General features: G+C 38.8%; 1 protein-coding gene across 1 annotated transcript in view; it reads left to right on the top strand.

Moving 5' to 3' along the window:
- Positions 1-26,255, top strand: part of ca4a (carbonic anhydrase IV a) — a 44,842-nt gene that overhangs the window by 6,165 nt on the left and 12,422 nt on the right. The window contains exons 2-9 of the mRNA XM_039756825.1: positions 3,761-3,808; positions 6,123-6,161; positions 8,442-8,609; positions 11,662-11,810; positions 14,881-14,973; positions 16,014-16,083; positions 19,445-19,465; positions 23,733-23,753. Coding sequence (XP_039612759.1) covers positions 3,761-3,808; positions 6,123-6,161; positions 8,442-8,609; positions 11,662-11,810; positions 14,881-14,973; positions 16,014-16,083; positions 19,445-19,465; positions 23,733-23,753 — 609 coding nt within the window. The remainder of the gene's footprint in view (positions 1-3,760; positions 3,809-6,122; positions 6,162-8,441; positions 8,610-11,661; positions 11,811-14,880; positions 14,974-16,013; positions 16,084-19,444; positions 19,466-23,732; positions 23,754-26,255) is intronic.

The raw sequence follows: 26,255 nt of genomic DNA, 5'->3' as shown, positions 1-26,255 counted from the left end.
GCAACCATTGCCAGAGGGACGTTATGGGAGAGATACAAGATATTATCCAGGTAACTTTGCTGCTAGCAGGGTTGTGTAGACTGTGGTTTACTGCAGACTTTTTAGTTCAGTTTAACATTTTGCCGTTTACCACTCATTAATACTTGAAGAAATGTAAAGCCCGTTGTTAACAGAATGGAGGAGAGAATAGCGTAAAGCACCAATAAGAATGATAGTCTAAGATTATGCAAAATACATACTTCATAGCGAGGCCTGTTTTGAAAATTAGTTGTATCTGAAACTAGCTCTTAACATGTAAATACTTTACAGCTTTAGTGGATTTAAAATTCTAATTGAATAATAGCAGCGTTCCGCTTATCCGAGGTCGGGTCGCGGGGTAAGCAGCTTAAGCAGAGAGGCCCAGACTTCCCTCTACCCAGACCACTTCTTCCAGCTCTTCCCGGGAGAATCCCAAGGCGTTCCCAGGCCAGCCGGGAGACATAGTCCCTCCAGCGTGTCCTGGGTCTTCCCCGGGGCCTCCTCCCGGTTGGACGTGCCCGGAACACCTCACCAGGGAGGCGTCCAGGAGGCATCCTGATCAGATGCCCGAGCCACTTCATCTGACTCCTCTCGATGCGGAGGAGCAGCGGCTCTACACTGAGCCCCTCCCGGATGACTGAGCTTCTCACCCTATCTTTAAGGGAAAGCCCAGACACCCTGCGGAGGAAACTCATTTCAGCTGCTTGTATTCACGATCTCGTTCTTTCGGTCACTACCCATAGCTCATGACCATTGGTGAGGGTAGGAACGTAGATCGACTGGTAAATTGAGAGCTCTGCCTTACGGCTCAGCTCCTTTTTCACCACGACAGACCGATGCAGAGCCCGCATCACTGCAGATGCCGCACCGATCCGCCTGTCAATCTCACGGTCCATTCTTCCCTCACTCGTGAACAAGACCCCGAGATACTTGAACTCCTCCACTTGGGGCAGGATCTCACCCCCAACCCTGAGAGGGCACTCCACCTTTTTCCGGCTGCAGCGTATAGTATAATAAAAAATCATTTTATACGTAATTTTGTCAGTCAGTCATTCTCCCACCGCAGACGTAATTCTGCATTGTTAAAATTGTCTTGTGCTCCTGTTTCCCCCCACAGTCCAAAGATGCGCTGGTTGACAATGTTAAACTGGTCCCTGATGTGCGCGTATCATCAGTGTGTGTGTTCACCTTGTGATGAGCTGCCGGCCCCATCCAGGGATTGTTCCCTCACTCGCACCCGTAGAGGCAAACTAGGATTAGGTGTAAAAATGTCAATGTTAGTTTTTCTGAAAACAAATTTTAAAATTAAATTTAAGGCTAATATGACAAAATCATTCTCAATTACAACAAGAAGGCAAATTATAATAGAAAATGCAAATGTAGGAATATTATTTAGTGTTTGACGGAATCGGTTTAAGTACTTTTGTGAAATGATTGGGCAACAATCTGTTTTACATGTATTAAAGAAATGACCCAATCTTTATGAAAACGTAAAATTTCATACTTTTTTTTTTATCATGTTTGTATATTCATTCTGGGTGGCACGGTGGAATGGAGCAGTGGTGCTTCTGTTTCTGTAACGAGTCCAAGTTTCGTGACCCAGGGCCTTTCTGTGAGGAGTTTGCAGGTTTTCAGGATTCTCCAGCCCCCAAACGGCGACACAGGTCTAGATTAAGTCGGTTAGAAAATTGCAGGGTGTGTTAATTCTATTAATATATATTTTTTGCAATAAATGTGGTATGGTAACATTGATGCTGTGTCGGAATTTTAGTTCATTTAGATACAGAGTGGCCATTCTAAAACATCATTTGAAAACTAGTTCCTGTGCTATTTAAAAATACTCAATGCCGGTATCGGGAATGCTAACACATAAAATACTTTGTATCAGTATCGTTTTCAGGAGGAGTATCGCCTATCTTTACTGACTGGGTATTCCCACCTCGCTTGTTTACAGCAGGAACGGAAAGGAGCATCTGAAGGGCAGCCAGACAGAAACAGCTCTGACAAAATAAGCGGTAAACCAGAGGGGTGGAGCCTGGAGGAGCTAAAAAAACGTGTAGCTAAGAAACGCGGGAAATTCAGGAGGGTGGCAGTGACAGAATAGTGAGGAAAAGTAGGAAAACAGACCGTAGGCGCCTATAGCTATCTATCTATCTATCTATATCTATCTATCTATCGACCTTAACATTGGGCTGACAAGAGGTAAACCGCGGAAGAAAATGCATTGCATAATTAAAAGTAAGATGCTCCGCATCAACAAAAAGCTTTCCTGGTGCCCTGTGTGGCTCATTCAAAGGTCGCTACCATACTATGAAACCTGCGCTACTAAGGAAACACCTACAAAAAAGTCATAAAGATTCCTTTATGAACATCCATTCCCCCTTTCAAACTGCTTACAAGGCGCCAGTTGATTCTTGAAATTGGGCCCCCTTTCTGACATGTAAATGACTTCAAAGTTAATCAGTCTGTCAGGCACTAATATATTTAATTCACGTGATCAAACTAAGGCAATGATTAAGAAGCTTGCATTTTTGATCTGATGTCAAAATGAGAACATTACGCAGGTTATTCCTTCCCGGAATTAATTCTTACCTGCAACCAGGTCGATAGGGCTGACTGTCAAACGAGATAACCATGAACATGTCGCACATCTGAAACATCTGGCTTGCAGTAACGATTGCACTTTACTACGATTGTCAGGTGCGATCTTTTAGAAGTGCAATTCTTTCGATTGTTGTGGCAGCGCCAACACTCCTCATCTCTAACTAAGTCAGCAGGAGGCTTGAATTGCCACAAATGAAGACTTGAAGTGAATATTAACAGAGATCGCTAGCAGACTTTAGAAGTTTACATACTGAATATCTAGAGCTTTCCAACATGGCTGTGAGGTTCCTTTTGCCATTTTCAACCTCTGGTATTTCTACTATAGCCGTTTTATCTGCACACACGGCGCTAAATTTCAAGTACAGTCCGACTTTCAATTGAGAACTGCTTAAGAATAAAACTCATGTATTTAATCAAACTTGCAGAAGCCGTTTGGGTTATAAGAACACCAATCACATTAATAATATTAAATACAAAAATAAGAAAATATCGAAAAAGTTATCTGGTGATATATATGGTATACCAATTATTGATACCATGTGAACACGAGGCATTCATGGTTAAGGTGGTACGTATAGGGTCTGTGGAGCTGAAGGGAGGGGGAGGGTAACCAAGACTTAAAAGGGCTGGGAACCCCTGCTGTAGAGGAAAAGGAGTTGCCCCCTCACAAACAGTCCAATCAAACTCTCTATCCGCTCACTACATTTAACCATTTTACAATGGAGAGCAAAGGTAAAAGAGAGGAGAAAAGTGGTGCTGAAAGAGCAAGGATTGAGCTCTTGGGATAAATCAAGATGCATGAAAATTTCAGCTTTATTTAGAACAGGGGAGGAAAGTTAACTTTACAACTCTGCATTGGCTCACGACTTTAGTAGCACATATGGTACCTAATTTCATTTGTCCCTTGTTTGTCAGATTGCTTTAAACTGAGTTTCTAGCGATCTCATTTTCTTTCTAGCCGGCATTGATGGACACTATTTCACATGACACCACAATTAATGTCACCTCAAAAAATTACATTGTTTAGTAGTGGATTTACAATGCAAGTATTGAACAGCCAAATGCCTAAATCGCAACACCAAATCGCTGCGTGTACTTCACCGTTCTGCTCCAATACATTGTTCTTTTGCATCCACAGGTCGCCAAGGTCGTGGAGCCATTGGTAGATTAGCAGCAGCAGGAACAGGTACGTACAATCTTGTGGTGCTGTGGTATGATTAAGGTTTGCAGATGTTTTTAATATACAGATGATTGTATGACCAGTGAGAAATTACTATGACCACAGGATATGATAAAATGATGGAAGGATATACAATAGTTATTATAGCTATACAGCCATTATGCATTAATATTTTGCAGAGTGATAATTGAACATGATAAATAGTAGTACACATAATAGTGAAGAACTAACACATACAATAAATAGATATACTTTCTGACTTCTGGTTTCATACTGAAGTCACGTCTTGAGTCTGTGCTGTTTAGGAAGAGAGTCGTCTTAATTCATACTTTGAGCACGCAGGTGTAAATATGCAGTAATACACTGATGAAGATTGTTCTCTAATCCTATATGAAAAAACAGTAAATTTAGTAAAGGGGTATAGCCCAATTCGTGTGGATGTACCCATTAGGACAGTGCTTCCCAAAGTGTGGTCTATTCTCTTTTCAGTCTCTATTTTTAATATGTTGAGCTGAGCTGCGCTGTGCATATACCGCACCTCCAGTGTGTGTAGCGTACAACATAAATTTACAATTACACAAAAACATGGGTGGTCTTATTTCAAACGTTCCAGTGAGGGGAAGGAACACGGACGCAAAAGAGGCGTTTGGGGATGGCAGGTGGGGCTTTTGAGGTCTGCGTGTCCCATTCGGGCTGATTTGTCAAGTTATATTCTCCATCCATCCATTTTCCAACCCGCGGAATTCGAACACAGGGTCACGGGGGTGTGCTGGATTGCTGGAGCCAATCCCAGCCAACATAGGGCAGGAACCAATCCCGGGCAGGGTGCCAACCCACCGTAGGACACACACAGACACACACTAGGGCCAATTTAGAATCGCCAATCCACCTAACCTGCATGTCTTTGGACTGTGGGAGGAAACCCACGCATACACGGGGAGAACATGCAAGCTCCACGTAACTGCGCCACCGTGCCGCCTATATTCTCCATATATATATATAATATTTATATATGGATGTGTATGTATGTATGCATATACAGTGTATGTATATGTGCATATATATATATCTATATATATATATATACACGCACATATATATATATATATATATATATATATATATATATATATATATATATAATGTTATGTTCTCCAGTTTATATATATTTGAGATGCTTCTAAGAGGAACCCTTTTAAAAGTCCCTCTTAAAGGTTACATTCCGTGCATTTACGTCTATGAAGAAAATTCCATAGTCCAAATATTAATGCACAAAAACATGTATCACTATTGATAACCGGCTGAAATGACATCAACGTGAGTTATGACTGACATCCTGTATTTTGAGACTCAGTGTATACAGGGTATACAATTGGGCTACTTTTCTAGTAGCTAATTTCCGCATGACACCGCTTTGCATTTCGCACTGTCGTGGTGTTGTCATGAATTATGAATTGCACTTTTTAAATAGATTATATCGTTATATTTGGATAAAAAGTCCGCGTACTATCTTGCGACAATTTAGCTGAATACTGTAATAGGAAAGTCGTTAACATTATTTTTATTAAATTCGCACGCATGTTTGTACAGTCCAGACATACCGGCAACAGCATTTGACATAACCGTCCCCGCGTGGGGTTAGTCAGCCGACCGCTTCCTTTTTGTATTCATAAGAAATATTCGGTAGACGAATCGTGTTAAACCATCTTTGAAACGAATCTAGTTTATCTAAAAAAAGAAATAATGTGGTTAAAGTCGACTAAAGCCTAATCTTTACCTGCGGCAAGTCCGACACTGCATCTGAAACCAGCAGTTCGCTTGGGACTGAAAAGCTTTTCATCGGCTCGTGTCGACATTTCACAGCAAATGCACTATTTAGCGAAAAACTGCCTTTGGTTAAGAGGTGTAAATATAATGGCAAATAGTAAAATACATCGAGTCAGGCTTCATCTATGTCTGGGTCAGCGACTAGGCGTTTTCCAACAGTAATGCTCACGGAGGATGTCTGCAGGGAAAAATACTACGCAGATATTCTTATATTCTATTGTGGCTTAAATTAACAAAACAACTAAAAAAAAAAAAAAAAAACCAAATGCTTGTCTCTTGTCAGTTTGACTTAATGGGCAAAATGAAGGCAAATCTGGCAATAGGATAAACATGCTTTCCCATTTAGCATTATGTAGGCCTGAGGAAAATGTTTGAACTGTAGCTTTCTAGAAGTGTGTGAGCCAGAAAACAGTTATTACTACTTTTTATTTATAAACAGTTATTACTACTTTTGTTGTGTTATAACATTTTTATTGTTTGGTATTTTTTGTAGATTGGTGTTATGTTGCGGATACGGCTGGGTCCTGTAAAGGTAATGTCTACAGATTATTACAACTAAAAGATAACTAAGACGTTCATTTAGACATTGCATAGTTTTTCTTTTAAAATTTTTTCTTTTAATGTTTCTGGATGAAACACGTTCTTCATGTGAGCTACTTTGTGCTGGGGAAATGTCCAAGGTGCTGAAAGGTCCAGCGATGGTTTTTGATTTAATTCACAAATACTGCCTCAAGTTTTTGCTTTCCTTTATTCTTGTTTCTACCTCAATGTTTTATGTCATTAACAATTGTTGCAGTTGTAATGTATATATGCTTTTTATATAGTTAATGTATATTTTTTACATAGTGGTGATTTTTTTTATAGTTAATGTGGTGGCTCTGAGGCCAAAGATCTGCACTGGTATCCGGAAGGTTGCCGGTTTGAATCACTGTTACTGTCAAAAGGGATCCTTCTCCGCTGGGTCATTGAGCAAGGCCTTTAATGGACAATTGCTCCAGGTGCACTGTACAATGGCTGACCCTGAGCTCTGACCCCAAGGGGTATGCGAAGACTAACAAATTAATTACTAATACAAGAAATTGTATAAGGCAAATAAAGAACAAAAAAATACATTTTTAAATGTTTTTCTGTTTCTAAATTAAACTGGAAATATGGACCCAGGCTGGTGCTATTTTTTGAAACAATGATGCATTCAAAAAGAAGTCGTACCTTTTAAAAACTGCAGTGTCTTGCATCTTCTTTCCTAGTTCTTGCTTATTTAATTTAGTTCTCAGTTGTATATCTATTATTAAATAATACAGGCTTATTTTCAGCTTGGTGGTCTCTTGTGTATGCAGCAGTGGAAATCTTCCCTTGAGTTTGGTTGGCATAAGCGGGCTCACATGATTTTTCCATAAAGAATATTGTTCTACAGTTTTCCAATAGGGCAAGACTGCAAAGACATTTTTATTACAGATTATTAAGATCAGATATCATTACTGTAGAACACTACTGAATGTCTGGCTAGGATATAAGATTAGTAAAGATGATGTCAGTGGTACCTTACTATCTGGCATGGAGATCCTCTGCTCATTTTCTGCAGTAGCCCAGCCCTGGATATCAATATAAGCAAATTCTTGTGAGAGTTGTGTTCAAGATTACAGATTAGCATTGACCAGGATTCACAACATTTACACTACTATGAAGAGAAGAAAACAGCACATTCATTTGAAGAGCTCTGAAAGAGTATAAGCCACATAAACACAATTAACTCACTTTGATTATTATTTGCAATGAAAGCATTCACCATAAACAAAGGTCAGTAGTTTACAAATGCACCTCTTTCCAGGCGTTATTCATTAGATTTTCTTTCTTAAGTCCAAGGATATTCTTATTGGCCTCAGGAAAATGACCGTTGATAGTTACAATTTGCCCTAATGTATAGATTTCACATGCAGTAAATATAAATTTTTAATATTTGGTCTCCTGTGTGAAGATAACTTCCCTTATGTTATCAAGCAGAATCTTGAATTGACTTTTTATCATGGGACAGTAACTCATTTTTATCGTTTGCTTCTACAAAATTCTTCTATTGTTAAAAACATGTGTACTGAAGTAATCCCTATACTTTTGTCGGTAGTAATGGTCATGAGAAAAGACAATTTCTCCAAAATATCCAAATACCCAATAAAAAGATCTTTGCTGAACGTTTTTCAAACACTATTTAGTCACATTAGGATGGTATTTGCTAAATCCTTCCTTTCACTAAACAGATGCAAGGCATTTTCCTCCACTTGGATAATTTTATGAAATACAGGTATGTAATAACACCAGTCAATTTCAGCGTAGTATACTGACAACCTTGTCATTAACGGAAGACTGGAAATATGTCCTGAGACGTACAGATACCTTGCTGTACACTACGAATGAGATATTTTTAAGGGCTTTATCATTTTTTAAACCAGACTTGACTGTTTACCTGTGTCATGACATGGCTTCAGAGTTTACTTCAGACTCCGAGAATAAAATAAATTCATACTAAGGGTAATAGTGGAAAGCCTCCATTACCAATAATCTGCACTTATTGAGGCTATTAGGAACTTTAAGGAGGTCATGGTCACACAAATTTTGGAGACATTTTAAAATTAAAACTCCCAAGTGCAGAATAAGTGGCACTACTTTATAGAAAACATAAAAAGGTAATATAATTCAAATAATCATTTCATTTTAATACTATGCCTGCCTTTTCCATGTAACAGAAACACCACTGACAGAGATTTTCAAAACAGTTTACCGTAATACAAGCAATTTTTCTCATCCTTTTATTTCTTAGAACCCTCTGCTTGGAACACACTAGCAAATTCTGTCTGTGGAGGAAAATCTCAGTCACCTGTAAATATTGCCAGAAAGGCAGCTGTACTGGACTATAGTCTGAAAAAATTCGTATTTGAAGAATATGACAAAGACATCACTGTGGGTGTGGTGAACAATGGTTATACTGGTAAGTCTGTGAACTCTTACATAATATAAAAACTCGTTTTACTTCATGTTCATGCAGACCAGTCAAGCAATAAGTTGAACATGTGCATGTTCCTTAGATTAAAAGTGAACTTCAAATGTCAATAGCATTTGAAATACTGATCACATCACTGTGCCACTGTGGTGCATTTGACTCACACCCCCAGGGTCTAAGACCCCTCAGATTTACCTCAGATTTGCAATGTTTTTTTCCCCAGGTTTTCCAGTTTCTCCCATATTCCAAAGATGCGTAGATTACATTGATCGAGGATTGTAAATTGGCCCACTAAGACTGAGTGTGAAAGTGGGCATTTAAACGAGTGTACCCTGTGCAATGGGCTGGCATCCTATCTTAGCTGTTAGATAACAGCAAGTTAGATATAGTTGACTTAAACTTTGAACTGAGGTGCATTGTGCTTAAACAAATTAAAGATCTCTATATGCAAAAACAAATTATATGGTGTAAAAACAAATCGGAAATCACAAAAACAAATTGGAAACTTGAAAGCATACTGTATATGGAGAAATGAATAGAAAACAAAACAAATGAATAATGCACAACCATATATTGAATGTCAAAACAAATCAAACCGCAAAAACCAGTGGAAAATGCAAAAAGAAATAAACTGCTAAAACAAGTCGGAGAACACAAATAGAAAACAAATTCAGATACACAAAAACAAATTGAAAACACAGAAACAAATTGAAAGTGCAAATACGAATCAGAAGCAACAAATGCAAAAGGAGCAACATACAAAAAACTATGCAAAAAATTGGGAAGCATGCAAATGAAGAGATCAATGCACCAGCCAATCCAAAGTGAAAAATAAAGCGAGAGCTGAAGTACATCCCAGATGAATCACAGCTTTTCAGTGACATTTTCTGGCTTGTTTTTGCATTTTAAATTTCTTTTTTGTGTTTTCTGTCTTGTTTTTATAGTCATCCATTTATTTGTGTATACTGATGCATTTTTTTTGCATAATCAATTTTTTGTTTTGGCTTTTGTGTTTTCTGATTTATTACATTTCAAATTTATTTTTGTGTTTTATGATTCGTTTTAGGATTTAATTTGTTTATGAGCACTGTACTTCAGGGTCGCTATACTGAATCCCAACAATCCTGTGTTAGAATGAGCTGTAATAGATATTTCTGTTATAGATTTAGACGTGATAAATCCATTTATGAATTTAAGATTTACCTACCTCCAGACAGTTTCTGTAAGGTATTTAGTGAATCACCTTTTTAATATGTTACATTTGTTTTATGGCATAACTACTCTTCATGTTTATCATATTACTTGAAGTATATGTTTTTTTACCTTACATTAAGCTGAGATTGCCTTCTTCCTTGTTTATAATGTTATTAGAGGTAGAAACAACCTACGATCAAGTATTTGCTAGTTTTTTCTCCCAAAAAGTATTTTGGTCTATTTTTTTATTATTCATTTAAAATAGCCGAAACATTATAATTGAAAGTTTAGAAAGATGCTTTCTAATTATACAGAAGACAGGAAGTTGTTTAAATGGTTTATACAGAAATATGTACGGTCAGGTTGATCCATCCATTGTCTTGGTTTGGTGCAAGCAAGAGCAAAGAGTAAAAGAATACACAGCCAGCCTGCCTTTGAGGCAACAAACGTTGCCGGTTAATCAATTTTTTGAGGGGTAAAGAGGAACACAAAAGGGTGAGTCGGTGTCGGCAGACTTTCAGGGGTCATTCCAGCATGAAGTGGGAAAAAAACTACCAAGTGATTACTGTGATGTAGCGGGTCTGCGGCTTCCGAAAAAAAAAGTTCGGGTTTTTAAATCCATATAGCCTTGTAGTTCTCCGTGGGCGCGATTGTCCGACCGCGGGGAGTTAATGAGGTGATTGGAGCGAGTGGCACCTGCACGTGTGGGTGCGGTCGTTCTTGTTTGCCTCATTGGCTTCCTGTGGTGTGTAATTAAGACGCTGTGCCCACGGAGGCAGAGGTGTATGTATATATAAACGGAGGTACACCAGCGGGGGGAGTGAGTGAGTGAGTGAGTATGTATAAATAAATAAATAAGGTGAAAAAGTCAGTCTAGGTGCGAGGATCTGGCCAAAATATTTGCTGAGCACCCAGAATGCATTTTCTAGAAGTGATTAGCAGGATTTTGGAAGGTCTAATCCACACAGTACCACTTTCACAGTCATATGTCTCAAACTGTAGTGTCAGTTCAAGAAAACTTTTTTCCTGCCAAGCGTTTTTTAAAGATCTAGTTTCTTTTATATTTGATCTGGTTAATTGAGACACAATGAAGAAAATGGTCTTATTAAAAAAAAAAAAAACTTTGAACCAAATGAAAACAAATTTGGTATCCCTTGCTCCAAATGCCCTGTTCCAATCCTCTATTTACTATTTCTAACAGAAGATTTTCATTTAATCTCTCTTCAGCACCATTCACACAACTTGTCCTAGTAAAATACTGTATGTGTTGAGGATGTAATCTCATACTCATGAGTACTTTTATAATGCATTTATGTAGGAATGGAACAATATGCCTGCTAAAAATGTGCGAAGGTTGATGTTCCATCAATTGAGGAGTGAGAGGTTTTCAGAAAATTTTCCAAAAATTATAATTTGCTTCTTTACATACATTGCTGCTATGACCATAACTACATCAGATGAAATGTTGTCTTGCTAAATACAGATCTTTAAAAGGATCATCAAGACATAACATACCCTGTTGTATTATAACACATAAATAAAGCAGTGCATGTGGAATGAGCTTCTACATCTCACAAATATAACCTGTAAATACTTAAAAATAAAGGGAAGTATGTACTCTTGCTGAGATGGCGATAGCAAGTCAATTAAGGGTAGTGGGTGCAAAATTGTATTGGGTGGTGTTGTTTCAGAACTTGTATGCTAGCCAAGACCAAACCACAACAGGCAAATTATAGTGATACCTGCGACTCTGAAATTGTACATTTCCTTAGTACTCTTATTATGTGAAATACCCTTTTTTGAAATAATCAAAAGTGCTGACTTGCTGCTTTCTATCACCTTACAGTTGAAGTAAACCTTGCACAGTCTGGTGCAAAAATTAGTGGTGGAAAACTTAATGGGAAATACAAGGCTCTGCAGTTTCATCTACACTGGGGAAAGGCCGGTGAAAATGGGTCTGAACACCAAATAGACGCTAAACAGTTTCCAGCGGAGGTAAGCAGGTGTAAAGATCATACATTCTGGCAACAAGCACATCTCATTTGGGGACAATATGATCATAATTAATGCTAATGAATGTGTGTTGTCACGTGGCTGATGTACTAGGACACAGTTTTGATGACACTTGGGTCAATGCAGTTGTTATATAACAAGTACAATAGGGATTCAGCACACACATAGAGAAGAACTACTAATGGAATGCACACAAAACTGATAGAAAAGAGTAAAATATTGAAAATTACTGTTTTATCTTGGTAGAGTAATCTATTTTTCTCTACTTTCCCCTGTTGTATTAATGTGTAGCCTTAGAATGCCTAATCTCACAGACATACCACTGTTTATAAGGTATTATTCTATATAACTTATCCCCACCTTCCCTTCTATATCTGTAACCTCAGGCAATTAGATGTAGTAAAAAGACAAGAAGGAGTTAAGTTACACATAAAATAATGTATTGATAATATTCATACATAATCACAAAATGCAAAGTACGTTTGAATATTGGCACCCATACAACCTGATTAAATGGTGATATGTAACTCAGGTGGCACACAGACTTGTAGTTACTTAAAATGTCTCTAGTTAAGGCATCATTGGTGCTCAGCTTTCTTCAGAACAGGCCTCAAGCCTGTTCAATATGTCTGCTGAGCTGTGCTCTTCATTATGCTGTTCTTGTCAGTTCATGGTGTGATGGTCTTCTTCAGCTGTTAGTAAGAGAAAGATACTTCTACATCATCACAGGTTAGAAAGAGATGCTTCTTCATTATATGCCGGTTAGTGAGAGAGAATGTGGTTGAGCAAGCAAATTTATGGGTTTTCTGTCCAACCCCTACAACCAATAGGACATCATAGTACTTAAAGGCCTCTGAGACAAGCCAATTCCAAATAGCCATACCTCAGACCAATGGGGGAAATAGAACATCTTAACACCTACCACTTACCAACAAAAGACCATATGTTAAGATAACCTGGCTTCCTTGCGGGTTTTGAAAGACTTTAGCAGAGAAATGCTCATCAAACTGGTTTAAGACACATCCCCCAAATCCTGTCGTAAACGAGGGGGCAAACACAAATGCTTCTCACCAAAGTAACACTAAATTACATTGCTTTGCCTAAATTACAAATAAAGACATGAAAAACATGTATCAAGTTATATGCAAAATCTCACATTAAAACAATTACACTTGGGCCAGAATAAACAAATTGTTTTAAGACTGAAGACAGGAAGATTTCATTACTTAACTTCCCTCAAAAGGCTAAAGATTGTGTATATTTATTTAAAACTTTTGGAGAGCAGGAAAAAAAATGGAAGAAATTTGAATCAAACATAACCTCATTTATTTGGAATTGAAAACACCCACACATCCAAAGCGTTGACCCTAAAACGACCTAAAGTAGAAGGTATCATGGCACTACCAAACCTTCAGTTTTATTACTGGATGGCAAATATACAAGCTATAAAGACCTGGACATTGGCACAAATTGACGAACATACTGAAGCCTGGTCTGCAATAGAAATAAAATCCTGCAGTACTCTTTTATATTCCTTTTTGCCCCAGAAATTGTACGTATTTGTCAATATAGTAGTAATCCAATTGTCCTTCCTTCACTCAGAATACGGAACCAAAGTAGGAAGCACTTCAAGATAGAAGCTTTTCTCTGTTGCGCTTCTACATGATTACCCCCTTTTTCTTACACTATCTTAAACCTACACAGTATTTATTGTTTGGAAAACATACAAGATTAAAACACTTGGAGAATTGTATATAGATTTCTTTGCATCCTATAAGCAATTACACTTCAAATTTAATTTGCATCAACACAATTGATAACAAGGGTTCATCCTTTCCAACACAGCACCCCAAGGTCAGCTCTATGCAGAACATGTGTCCATGGCACAATCATAAACATACCAGATGAATTTATATTCATACATTAGCGTAATCAGCATTTGATAGGAAACCTGAGTGCCTGGAGAACCACAGGGACACAACAAGATTGAGCATACTATGCACAATTACGTATGTAGCATTTTAAAAACTGATGTCTGCACCTATAAGGATACATCAGTAACCACCGAGTTGTGCTGTATCATATCGCTCCGCAGGGCCGTCTTAAACGCATGGGCATGCTGGACACCCACACTAATCTATGTATGTTGTAACTTTCTGAGTGGTTGTGTAGATAGGGACTCCAGTGCAGGGCTTTGCCCTGGGGCCTATAATGCTGTTATGATGGCCCTGACACTCTGAGCCATAAAATAAGCTAGAATTGCAAGCCCAAGCAGCCTAAAACTGCCAGTCTTAATTAATGACAAAAACACAAGGAGAATTAGGCATGTCATGTCTGGATTTCTTGCTAGCTGGAACCCAATTATTTAAGGATGGAACATAACATTTTTAATGCTTGTTTAATATTAAAGCCACAGAAATATAGTGACTGAGAAATAAATAAGCAAGTCAGAATTTTTTTGCCATGAGACCTGTGCACCACAAATGAGAATCCATTTAATTAGAGAGAAACTGAAAAAAACTAAAGTTTCTAGATCAGCTCAAGACGACAGAAAAGGAGAAAAGCTACCCTGTTTAATATTAACTTTTATAGCAGATAACTTCTTATGGGGGAGTTCTTGCAAGTACACAGCCGGTCTTCCATCCATTTACAAACCTTTTCAGTCTTGTTCAGTGGTGTGGAGTGCCAAGACTCATCCATGCAGCATGAGATACAAGGAAGAACCCAGCCCTGAAAGCAATCTCAAGGCAAAGGTCACTTGAAAACCCACACTCATGTTTGGCCAGTTTATTTTTGGCAATTACCCTAATTGCACATAGAGAACTACAGAATCCATAGAAGAATCCATGTAGGAAAAGGAAATATGGCAAATTTCAAAGATACAATGTCTGGTCTGGGTCAAAACTTTCTTTCCAAGGCATTAGGCTCCCTGCCATTAATAAGAATACAATGTTGTATTTTCAAAGAATCTAAATGTTCTTATTTAATACAATTTTATTTTATACTGTTCTGCTGGCACACCTGATTAAATCTCTCTGGCTTCATTTTAAAGCTGCACATTGTCCACATGAAAGACACCTTTACATCTATAGCAGATGCTCTAAAAGAAAAGGATGGTGTAGCAGTTCTGGGATTTTTTTATGAGGTAAGTTTTGTTCCCCCATACGGCATTGTGAAAAACATGACATTAGCTTCTACTATACACACCAGAGAATTTCTTTCTGTTACTTAGTTTTTACTGTACCTGTAGTTATTATTATATAAACCCCATCTAGAATACCTCACTACAGATGAAAGTTAAACAGGATTAGGGAGGTATTCTTCATTGCTTGCTGTGCAATGTACAGTGTTCTTAGATCCATTTCTTGTCACAATGTCTTGCTGTTAGCATAGGGGTGTTGCTTCTTTAGAGGTGTTCTTTTCAATGGCAACAAGTATAACACTGGACTTGCCACTTGGTAGCTAACAGGGTTGCTGATGAACAAGACAGCAATTTCTGGCAATGCTTTCCTTTCTTTTGAACTTTTTGTTTCCCCATTTTCTGAATCCACTTCTTCTATTCCAGGAGGAACTTGTTCTAAATGCAATCGTTTTCACTGCAGCGTCTTAGGGGGAACTATTTTTGGGCACTAAATAATCTAGCCACATGCAGATTCCAGAAAGAAGCTTTTAATTTAGATCTGAAATAGGCCTCATACAGTAAATAACCCTTAATAGATGGTAACAGGTTTGTAAAATACCAATGGCCACAATTGTAAAAGGACTAATGCTGCATACTTAAAGTTCTTAATCTGTTAGCGGTCTGCTAGGTAGCCTATCCTACGTTAATAAAGATTTGTTTTCTACATATTACAAAACTTTTCAGATAAAACCAACTTGATATATAAAGAACCTATCCCAGAATAAAACTGATTGTCAAGCAATAGTTCTACAAGGAACCACAAAACCCAATAAAAAATCATTAAGTTCCATTAAAGAAATATTTCGTATGCTGCTGCTTAATTGCCAGGTACACTCAATTCATGCATCAGTCTGTTTCCAGTTGCCCTGTATGTATTTTAAGTGTAGAAAGAAAGCAATTGTTTTTACTGATCTTTGTAGTGAAACAGCATAGATTTTTGATAATCAACCACGTCTTACACACACACTTCCAAACTGACAAAAAAAATCTAATTGTTCTTATAGGTCTCAAAAGATGACAATTCCAAGTATGCTCCACTAATTGATGTACTAAGTCAAGTCGCCACCCCTACAGGTAAGCAGACTTTAAAGAAGGCAAGTGACCATGACTGCAAATAGCCAGTGTCTTATTTTGGGCAAAGAACCATTTGATTCGGGACTCCTAGAAACTTTATAATCACCCAACCACACAGCTCATAATCGCCCACTTAAATTATTAGTTCACATGAATGAAAATCTTTTGCAGGTCGGACCAACTGCCATGCATATAGCTTTTCAGTTGCTCATACATAAATTCACCTGTGTTTCATTTATTAAGTTTAGTAAATCTTTAGTTGAAGGGTATATCCCGCTTCATTGTATCTATGTACATTGTATCCATTGGGGCAGTGATACCCAAAGTGTGGTCGGGATATCCCCAAGAGCACATAAAAGGCTCGAAGACGTAAACGAAAATTAGTAATTTAATGGCCAAATTTACATGATAGCATCAATTCTGTTCAGTGGGTCTATTTTTCATGCCTTGCCCTGAGCTTCGACGTACGTATCACCTCTAGTGTGTGTAGCGTATATACAACGGAAACTACAATTACCCAAAACCATGGTCTTCTTTCAAATGTTCCAATGAAGGAAAGGAGCTTTGCCGATTACAGTATTGTTTGCATCCACTAGAAACATTCGTTAAACCCTCTCTAAAACTTTTAGTTTTAGTTTATCTAAAAAGAATGGATGTGGTTAAAGTCCGCTGCCGATGCCAGCAGTTCGCTTGACTGAGGAGCTTTACATCGGCTTATGTCGACATTTCACAACAAGCCAGCCTTTGGTTACGAGGTGTAAATATAATGGCAAATAATAAAATCGAGTCGGGCTTCATTCAGCGACTCACCTCAACAGCAGTATGTGGTGCACGCCTAGGCGTTTTTCAACAATAAATGTAATGCTGACTGGTAGTGATGGTCTCATGAATACCACTTTAACCAGTGCTTCGATGATTAAACTGTACAATTTCTTTCTGTAAGACACGGCACGGTTCTTGCAAAGACTCTGTAGAATGCACTAACGCTTTCTGCTCACACGTACTGAAATAACCAGTGACGCTGAGACGAAAGAATGTCATAAAGCCGCTCCGCTTACACTAAGTGAAGACTCTAAAGACAATGGCTGACCGGAAGCTTAGCATAGTAAGCTGCTACTTTTCACTGATGTAAAATATACGAGACAACCTGATGCGGTATTTGTGACAACAGCAGCATAATGGCAAAACAATTGAGTATGTTTCAACATTTAAAAAGCACACACCCTAACCAATAGAAACGACGCGGAAAAACATCAAAACGATGCAATTCTGAAACACGGTGGTTTAGCTGCAATCAGTACCAGGGGGACGTCACAATTAGAAAAGTTTTCAAAGAGTCCCGAAACGGTATCTAGGCAACTGTGCTGCTAGCAGGGCTATGTAGACTGGGGTTTACCAAAGAGCTTTACAGAAGACTGTTTCGTTCCTTTTGTTATTGGTCCTGTCCCTTTTTTTTCCTTCTAATTGAAATACCTGTACAGTGGAAAGTTGAACCAATATCCATAAATATCAATGTTAGGTCTTAACACTATGCAAAAGTACAAATTTGAAGATGAAAACTTTACAGGAATTAGTTCTTTCCGAAATGTATGGTACCCGAGTACTTACTTATTTTGCAACATTGGTGGATTTAAAAGTATTTTAATTGCATTTGTAACAACATCTAGAGAAATTAAATATCATATTTTACGTAATTTTGTATACTGTTAAAGTTGTCTTCTTCCCGCAGTCCAAAAGATACGCTGGTTAGGTGGTCTGACAATCTTAACCTGGCCCCTGATGTGTGTGTGTATCGTGTGTGTGTTTTCACCTTGTGATGGGCTGTCACCCCATCTAGGGATTGCTCTGTCTCGCACCTCCAAAGGCAAATTGGGATCAAGTGCATGTAAATGTTAATATTACTTTTTCTAAATAGAAATTTGAAACTTAACTAAAAGTAAAGCTAATATGACAAGCTCATTTCTCGATTAAAAGTTAGTATTTAAAGGGAATCAGTGTAAGCATTTTTATGAAATGATTCTGTTTACTTGTATTAAAAATGACCGATTTTTTTTATCAAAACCTAAAAGTTAAATGCGTTTTTGATCTCAATGATAATAACACGAACATACGCAGGTCTTTCCTTCCCGGAATGGATTCTTGTCTGCAACGAATTTGACCTGGCGGACTTTTATCAAACTAAAACGAGATAATAATGAACATGTGAAACATCTGGCACATCTGGCTGTGCAGTAACGATTGTACTTTCCTGCGATAGTCGGTGCGATCATTTCGAAGCGTTGCTCCTTTGATTGTTGCAGCAGCGCCAACACTCCTCATCTCTCACTAAGTCAGCAGGAGACTTCAATAGATTGTCACAAATTAAGACTTGACGTGAATATCAACACAAACTGCTACCAAACTGTTTGGTGTGAAGTTTACGTACGTTATCCAAAGCTTTCAAACATGGCTGTGAGGTTCCTGCTGCCATTCCCAACCTCTTGTATTTCTGCTAGACCCGTTTAATCTGCATTCGCAGTACTAAAATCAAAGTAACGACAAGACTTTCAAATTAAGAACTGTTTTAAGACTAAAACTCTCCTGCATTTAATCAAATTTGCCGAAACCGTCTAAGCCCATCGTTCACATTTATGGTGAAGTAGAATACATACAAAAAATAGAATAAATTGAAAACTAAAGTGCTATCGTGTAATGTCTGTATATACGGAATGCGAATTATCTGTACTGTGCGTACACAGGCATTGTTAAGGGGGTACGCGGAGAGTCTGGAGCTGACAAGGGATATAAAGTCTTCAAAGGTCTGGGAACCCCTGCTGAAGGTGAAAAGGAGTTGCCCCCGCCCAAATGATCCAACCCTGCACTAGTGACTTTAAAACTCTCCATTCGTTCTCTGCATTCAACCATTTTACAAAGAACAGGTAAAGAAAGTTAACTTTACAATACAGTACTCCATTTGGTTCACGACTTAGCACTGGATGACAGCAAAGTATCTGCTAGCTATACCTAACTTCATTTGTCCCTATAGTCTGTTATATTGGTTTAAACGCATTTTCTAGCCCTCTTAGCATGCTGTGTGTCTGGCTGGCTTTGATAGGCACTGCTTCACATGACAGCTTTGTTAATGTTACCTCACTAAATAAAACGGCGGCCACCTTGCTTTACGTAGTTAACTTACTAACTCGCTTTCGTAGCTATAGTTTTAGGCTTTAAAATTCAGGCTCTGTAGTCTATTGAGGAAGGGAGAATGTTTACTGAATTTACAAAGCAAGTATTAAACAACCAAAAGCCCAAATTGCAATAACAAACGCTGCGTGTTCTTTACAGTTCTGCTGCAACTCATTTTGTTCTTTTTCATCAACAGGAGCAGGAGGTGCAAGCACAGGTATGTACAACTTTGTGGTGCTGTGGTGTAATGGGAGGATAGAGGTTTGCAGATGTGTTTTTTTAATATTGGTAAATATTATATGACCAGTGTGAAGTATTAATATGACCACAGGATATGAAAAAAATATCTATGGAAGGATATGCAATAATATAGCTACAGGCATCATGCATTAATGCAAATTAATAATTACACATGGTACGTAGTACAGTACAGAATGGTGTGACTGAGGAAATAACACGTACAATGGATGGCCTTTCTGCTCTTATACTGAAGTCCTGACTTGTGTCTGTGGTGTTTGGTTAGACACACGGCCGTCTTAATCCATATTTGGGAGCACGCAAGCTTGAATGTGCAGTACATACACTGATAACTGTTGTGGTGGATGGATGCCCCTTTGGCCACTGGATCCGGGGTAGTAGCCATGGGATGCACATTATATCCCCTGGAACATTTGGTGGCCTCCCACCTGGGTTTCATCCCGGCCACAATTGCGTTACCGGAACTCATCCCTGTTGGGCTCCATGGCCACCGCTAGGGGGAGCTGCACTGCTTCTTGAGCCCATGTGGGCTATAACGCAGCCGCACCCAGAAGTGAAGCCTTAATTAGGTCAATTATCACCTGAAGCGCTTCTGGGTGGGCTATAAAAGGAGTCTGCAGCCAGGCCCGGCCTTAGGCATAGGCGAAGTAGGCGACCGCCTAGGGCCCCGGAGTCTGGAGGGCCCCAGATCGACGGCGGCCAGGCACCCGGCCCACCCCTCCGCTCGCATGTTTAAATCACGTGGGCCAGCGGGGGCATGTCCGCGTGGGCGGCTGTCTATAAAAGCGGAGCGGTTTGAGTCAAGATCTCTATGGGTCGAACGGGCGAAAAAGGGACGCAGGGTGATGACCTTGTACAAGAAAATGTCTCCTTGGTCTAATTTTCACGCATTTCGCCGAGCTTCCAGGGGGGCTCCTGGACCCCCCTTTCGCCTAGGGCCCCATAATACCTACGACCGGGCCTGCTGCAGCCACTACTTGAAGCGCCAGAGTCGGGCCTAGGACAAAAATTGCTTATAGGAGGAGTGGAGGAGGAAGACCAGTAGTTCTTGTGGTGTTTTTTTGTGTGTGTTTTTGGGGACTGTGTAGGACCAGTCCACGGCTGAAGAAAAATAAATCTTTTGTTAATTTTACCCGTGTCGGGTCGACGCCTATATAGCGCCATATTCCACACTGTATACTTATTATTGACCCATACAGCAAATTTAGTAAAGGGGTATAGCCCGACTTCATATGCAGGTGTCCAATAGAGCAGTGCTTCCTAAAGTATGATCCCAAGGGGTAGGTTAAGATTCCGAAGTACGCGGAAAATAAAAAATTTAATGGCGAGTTTTATGTAACAGCATCTATTCATTATTCAGTCTTTATTTGTAAATGTGTTGTGCCGCGCTGCACAGTGTGTGTAGCGTACAACATAGGCCTAAACTATGAGTACAATTACGTAAAACCATGATTTCAATCATTCCAGTGAGGGACAAACTGCTTACTGTTTGTATTCATAACAAATAATTCGGTAGACTTGTGTTAAAATCATCCCTAAAACGAATCTATTTTTTTTTATCTAAAAATTGATGTTTTTATGGTCGGATAAAGCTAAATCTTTACCTGCGGCACAGCCGACACTGTATGATGCCCTCGGTTCGCTTGACTTGAGCTTTCCATCGGGTTTTGGCGGCATTTCACAACAAAATCACAATCTAGTGAAAAACATACTTTGGTTACGAGGCGTAAATAGGCGTATAGTGGCAAATAGTAAAAAATATCGAGTCGGACACAGACTCACCTGAACAGCAGTTTGTGGTGCACTACATGTTCAGGCGTTTTCCAACAGTAACTGTTACGCTGACTGGTCTGGTGGGCACATCAATAGCACATTAATCAACGCTTCGATGTTCAAAGTGTAGTTATTTGGGATCGATTATCATTAAAATATCGATTACCTTATTTTCTGTAAGATACGGTACGGTTCTTCAAAGACTCTGTAGAATACACTGAACACTTTATGCTCACACGTACTGAAACGACCAGGCACGCTGAAACGCAAGAATGCCATAAAGTCGCTCCCCTTACACAAGCGAACACTGAGACAATGGCTGACCGGAAACCTAGCATTGAATACTACCACTTTTCACAGATGTAAAAATACAACCTGATGCAATATTTATGAGAAGAAGGAGCTGCATAATAGCGAAACCATGAGTCTTTTTTCAACATTTAAAACACACATGCTGACCAAAAGACGTGGGAACACGGTGATTTTTAGTTGCAATGCCAGGGGGACTTTACAATTGCAAGAGTTTTCAAAAAGAGGCCCGAGATGCTGTCCAGGCAACTTTGCTGCTATCATGGTTATGTAGACTGCGGGGTTTACCCAAAACTTTTTTACCGAAGGCTTTTTAGTTACTTTGTCATTGGTTCTGCCTGTGTTTTCTTTTTTTTTTCTTGTATTCAAAATACAGTTGACAGTTTATTATCAATATCCATGAAATGTTTAACAAAATCTAAAATACTTAGTAGCTATGCATAATTTGAAGATGAAAACCACGGAAATTAGTACATTTTCTTAAAAGTGTCCGAGTAAATGTAAATATTATTTTGCAACTTAAGTGGATTTAAAAGTATTTTAATTGCATGTATACCAACGTCTAGTGTAATGAAATATCATTTTATACGTAATTTTGTATTGTTGAAACTGTTTTCCCGCCGTCCAAAGATAAGCTGGTTAGGTGGTCTGACAATGTTAAACTGGCCCCTGATGTGTGTGTTCACCTTCTGATGGGCTGCCGCCCTGTCCAGGTATTTGTTCCTGCCTCGCACCCGCAGAAGCAAAATAGGATTAAATGTAAAGATGTCAATGTTACTTTTTCTAAATATAAATTTGAAACTTAACTATAATAAAAGTAAGACCAACAATGAAAAAATGTTTCTCGTTTACAAGTGTTGTAAGGGAATCAGTTTAAGTACTTTTGTGAAAAGATTGTTTCACATGTATTGAAGAAATCAGTCATTTTTTATGGAAACGTAAAAAGTTAATACATTATTGATGGACGATGTCAAGAAGACGAACGTACGCAGGTTTTCCATCCTGGAATGGATTCTTGTCTGCTACAAACTTGACCTGGCGGACTGCGATTAACGAGATAATAGTGAACATGTCAAACATCTGAAACATCTGACTGTGCAGTACCGACTGCACTTTCCTGCGATTGTCGGTACGATCTTTTCGAAACGTATAGTTCTTTCGATTGTTGCAGCAGCGACACTCCTTATCCCTCACTAAGTCAGCAGGAGACTTCCAATAGATTGCCACAAATGAAGACTCGAAGTGAATATCAACAGAAACCGCTAGCAAACGTTTGATGTGAAGTTTATATACTGAATATCCAAAGCTGTCAAACATGGCTGTGAGGTTCCTGCTGCCATTCCCAACCTCTGGTATTTCTGCTAGTGCCGTTTTATCTGCACTCGCTGCACTAAAATCAAATTACAGACGACTTTCAATTGAGAATAGTTTAAGACTAGAACTTTCATGCATTTCATCAAATTTGCAGAAACCGTTTGAGGTCATAAGCCCATCGATCACATTTATGGTGAAGTAGAATACAAAAAATAGAATAATATGAAAACTAAAGTGCTATCATGTAATGTCTGTATATACGGAATGCCAATCATCTGTACTGTGCGTACACAGGCATTTGTAAGGGGGTACGCGGAGAGTCTGGAGCTGAAAAGGGAACTCTCCATTCGCTCTCAGCATTTAACCTTTACAAAGAACAGGTGAGCAAAGTTAACTTGACAATACAGAACTCCTTTTGGTTCACGACCTGGCACTGGGTGACAGCAAAGTGTCTGCTAGCTATAGTACCTAATTTCATTTGTTCCTGTAGTCTGTTATATTGGTTTAAACGCATTTTCTAGCCATCTTCTCATGCTGTGTGTTTGGCTGGCTTTGATAGGCACTGCTTCACATGACAGCTCTGTTAATGTTACCGCACTAAATGAAACGGCGACCACCTTGCTTTATGTAGTTGACTTACTACCTCACTTTCGTAGCTAGTTTTAGGCTTTAGAATTCAGGCTCTGTAGCCTATTGAGGAAGGGAGAATGTTTACTGAATTTACAACGCAATTGTACTATTAAGTAACCAAATGCCCAAATCGCAATAGCAAATCGCTGCGTGTTCTTCACAGTTCTGTTGTAACTCATTTTGTTCTTTTTCATCAACAGGAGAAGCAGTCACAACTGCAGGTATGTACAACTTTTTGGAGCTGTGGTGTAATGAGAGGATGGAGGTTTGCTGATGTGTTTTTTTTTATTACAGAAGATTATATGACCACTGTGAAGTATTAATATGACCACAGGATGTGAAAAATTATCTATGGAAGGATATGCAATAATATATATTATAGCTACAGGAATCATGCATTAATGCAAATTAATAATTACACATGGTACATAGTACAGTGCATGGTGTGACTGAGGAACTAACACGTACAATGGATGGCCTTTCTGCTTTCATGCTGAAATCATGACTTGTGTCTGTGGTGTTTGGTTAGACACACGGCCGTCTTAATCCATATTTGGGAGCACGCGGGCTTGAATGTGCAGTACATACACTGATAATTGTATACTTATTATTGACTAATCCCATTAAATAAACAGCAAATTTAGTAATGGGGCATAGACAGCTTCATGTGCATGTATCTGTTAGGGCAGTGCTTCCCAAAGTGTGATCCGGATACCCTCCCGACGGGTACGTAAAGACTCCTAAGGAGGTACGCGGAAAATTACAATTTAAATTTCGAATTTTATATAATAGCATCTATTCTTTAAATGTGTTGCGCTGAGCCGCGCAGTGTGTGTAGAGAGAACATCGTAAACTACGAGTACAATTAGGTAAAACCATGGTCTTATTTCAGTCGGTGCAGTGAGGGGAAGAACTGCTTACAGTTTGTATTCACATCAAATTGGCAGACTAGTTGTGCTAAATCATCTAAAAAACTGATGTTGTTAAGGTCGGCTAAAGCTACACTGTAAATCTTTACCTGCAGCAAGGCCGACACTGCTGCTGATGCCCTCGGTTGGCTTGGCTGAGGAGCTGTCCATCGGGTTGTGCCGGCATTTCACAACAAATGCACAATCTAGCGACATACAGCCTGATTACGTGGCGTAAATACGCGTATAATGGAAAATAGTAAAAAAAAAACGAGTCGGACTTCATCTATACCCGTGTCAGCGACTCACCTGAACAGTAGTGTGTGGTGTACGACCCGTTGAGGCGTTTTCCAACAGTAACTGTAACGCCGAATGGCATGGCGGGGACATCGATAACACATTAATCAATGTTTCGATGGTCAAACTGCACTTATTTTTAGAATTAAAAATATTGATTACTACATTTTCTGTAAGATCGGTCGGAAGGTTCTTGCAAAGACGTAGAATGTACTAACACTTTTCTCTGCTCAAACGTACTGAAATGACCAGTCACACTGAGAAGCATGAATGCCATTAAGCCGCTCCGTTTACACAAGCGAAGACTGTGCGACAATGGCTGACCGGAAACCTAGCATTGTATACTACTTTTCGCAGATGTAAAAATGCAACCTGATGCAATATTTATAAGAAGAAAGAACAGCATAATGCCGGAACCATAAGTCTGATTCAACACATAGGCATGATGACCAACAGAAAGACGTGGTAAAACATCACAATGTTGCATATCTGAAACACAGTGATTTAGCTGCAATGCCAGGGGGCGTTATAGTTATAAGAGTTTTCAAAGTGGCACGAGACGCTGTGCAGGCAACTTTGCTGCTATCTTGGTTTATTTTAGACTGATTTACCAAAAACGTTTTACAGAAGACTTTTTAGTTCCTGTTGTCATTGGTTCTGCCTGTGTTTTCTTTTTTTTTCTTCTTCTAACTGAAATACAGTTGACAGATTAACAAAATGTTTGTGTTACACTATGCAAAATACTTAGCCGCTATGCGTAATTTGAAGATGAAATCCACGGAAACTATTACTTTTTCTTAAAAATAAGTGTACGAATAAATGTAAATAAAAATATTATTTTGCAACTTAAGTGGATTTAAAAGTATTTTAATTGCATTTGTACCAACGTCTAGTGTAATGAAATATCATTTTATACGTAATTTTGTATTGTTAAAACTGTTTTCCCGCCGTCCAAAGATACGCTGGTTAGGTGGTCTGACAATGTTAAATTGGCCCTTGATGTGTGTGTTCACCTTCTGATGGGCTGCCACCCCGTCCAGGTATTGTTCCTGCCTTGTACCCGCAGAGGCAAAAAAGGATTAAATGTAAGGATGTCAATGTTACTTTTTCTAAATATAAATTTGAAACTTTAACTAAAAGTAAAGCTAAAAATGAAAAAAATCTTACACTCGATTAATAAGTGTTCCAAGGGAAGCAGTTTAAGTACTTTTGTGAAATGATTGTTTCACATGTATTAAAGAAATCAGCCAATTTTTATGAAATACATTATTGTTGACGATGTCCAAAAGAGGAACATACGCGGGTTCAGGATTCTTGTCTGCAACGAACTTGACCTGACAGACTGTCAAATGAAATATGAACATGTTAAACATCTGAAACATCTGGCTGTGCAGTAAGCATTGTTCTTTCCTGCCATTGTCGGAGCGATCTTTTCGAAGCGCTGTTCTTTCGATTGTTGCAGCAGCGCCAACACTCCTTATCCCTCACTAAGTCAGCAGGAGACTTAAATTGCCACAA

This window comes from Polypterus senegalus, chromosome 6 (genome assembly GCF_016835505.1).
Source record: "Polypterus senegalus isolate Bchr_013 chromosome 6, ASM1683550v1, whole genome shotgun sequence".
Taxonomy (NCBI): domain Eukaryota; kingdom Metazoa; phylum Chordata; class Cladistia; order Polypteriformes; family Polypteridae; genus Polypterus; species Polypterus senegalus.
Note: the sequence above shows the minus strand (reverse complement) of the source record. Positions and strands in the feature narration are given on the sequence as shown.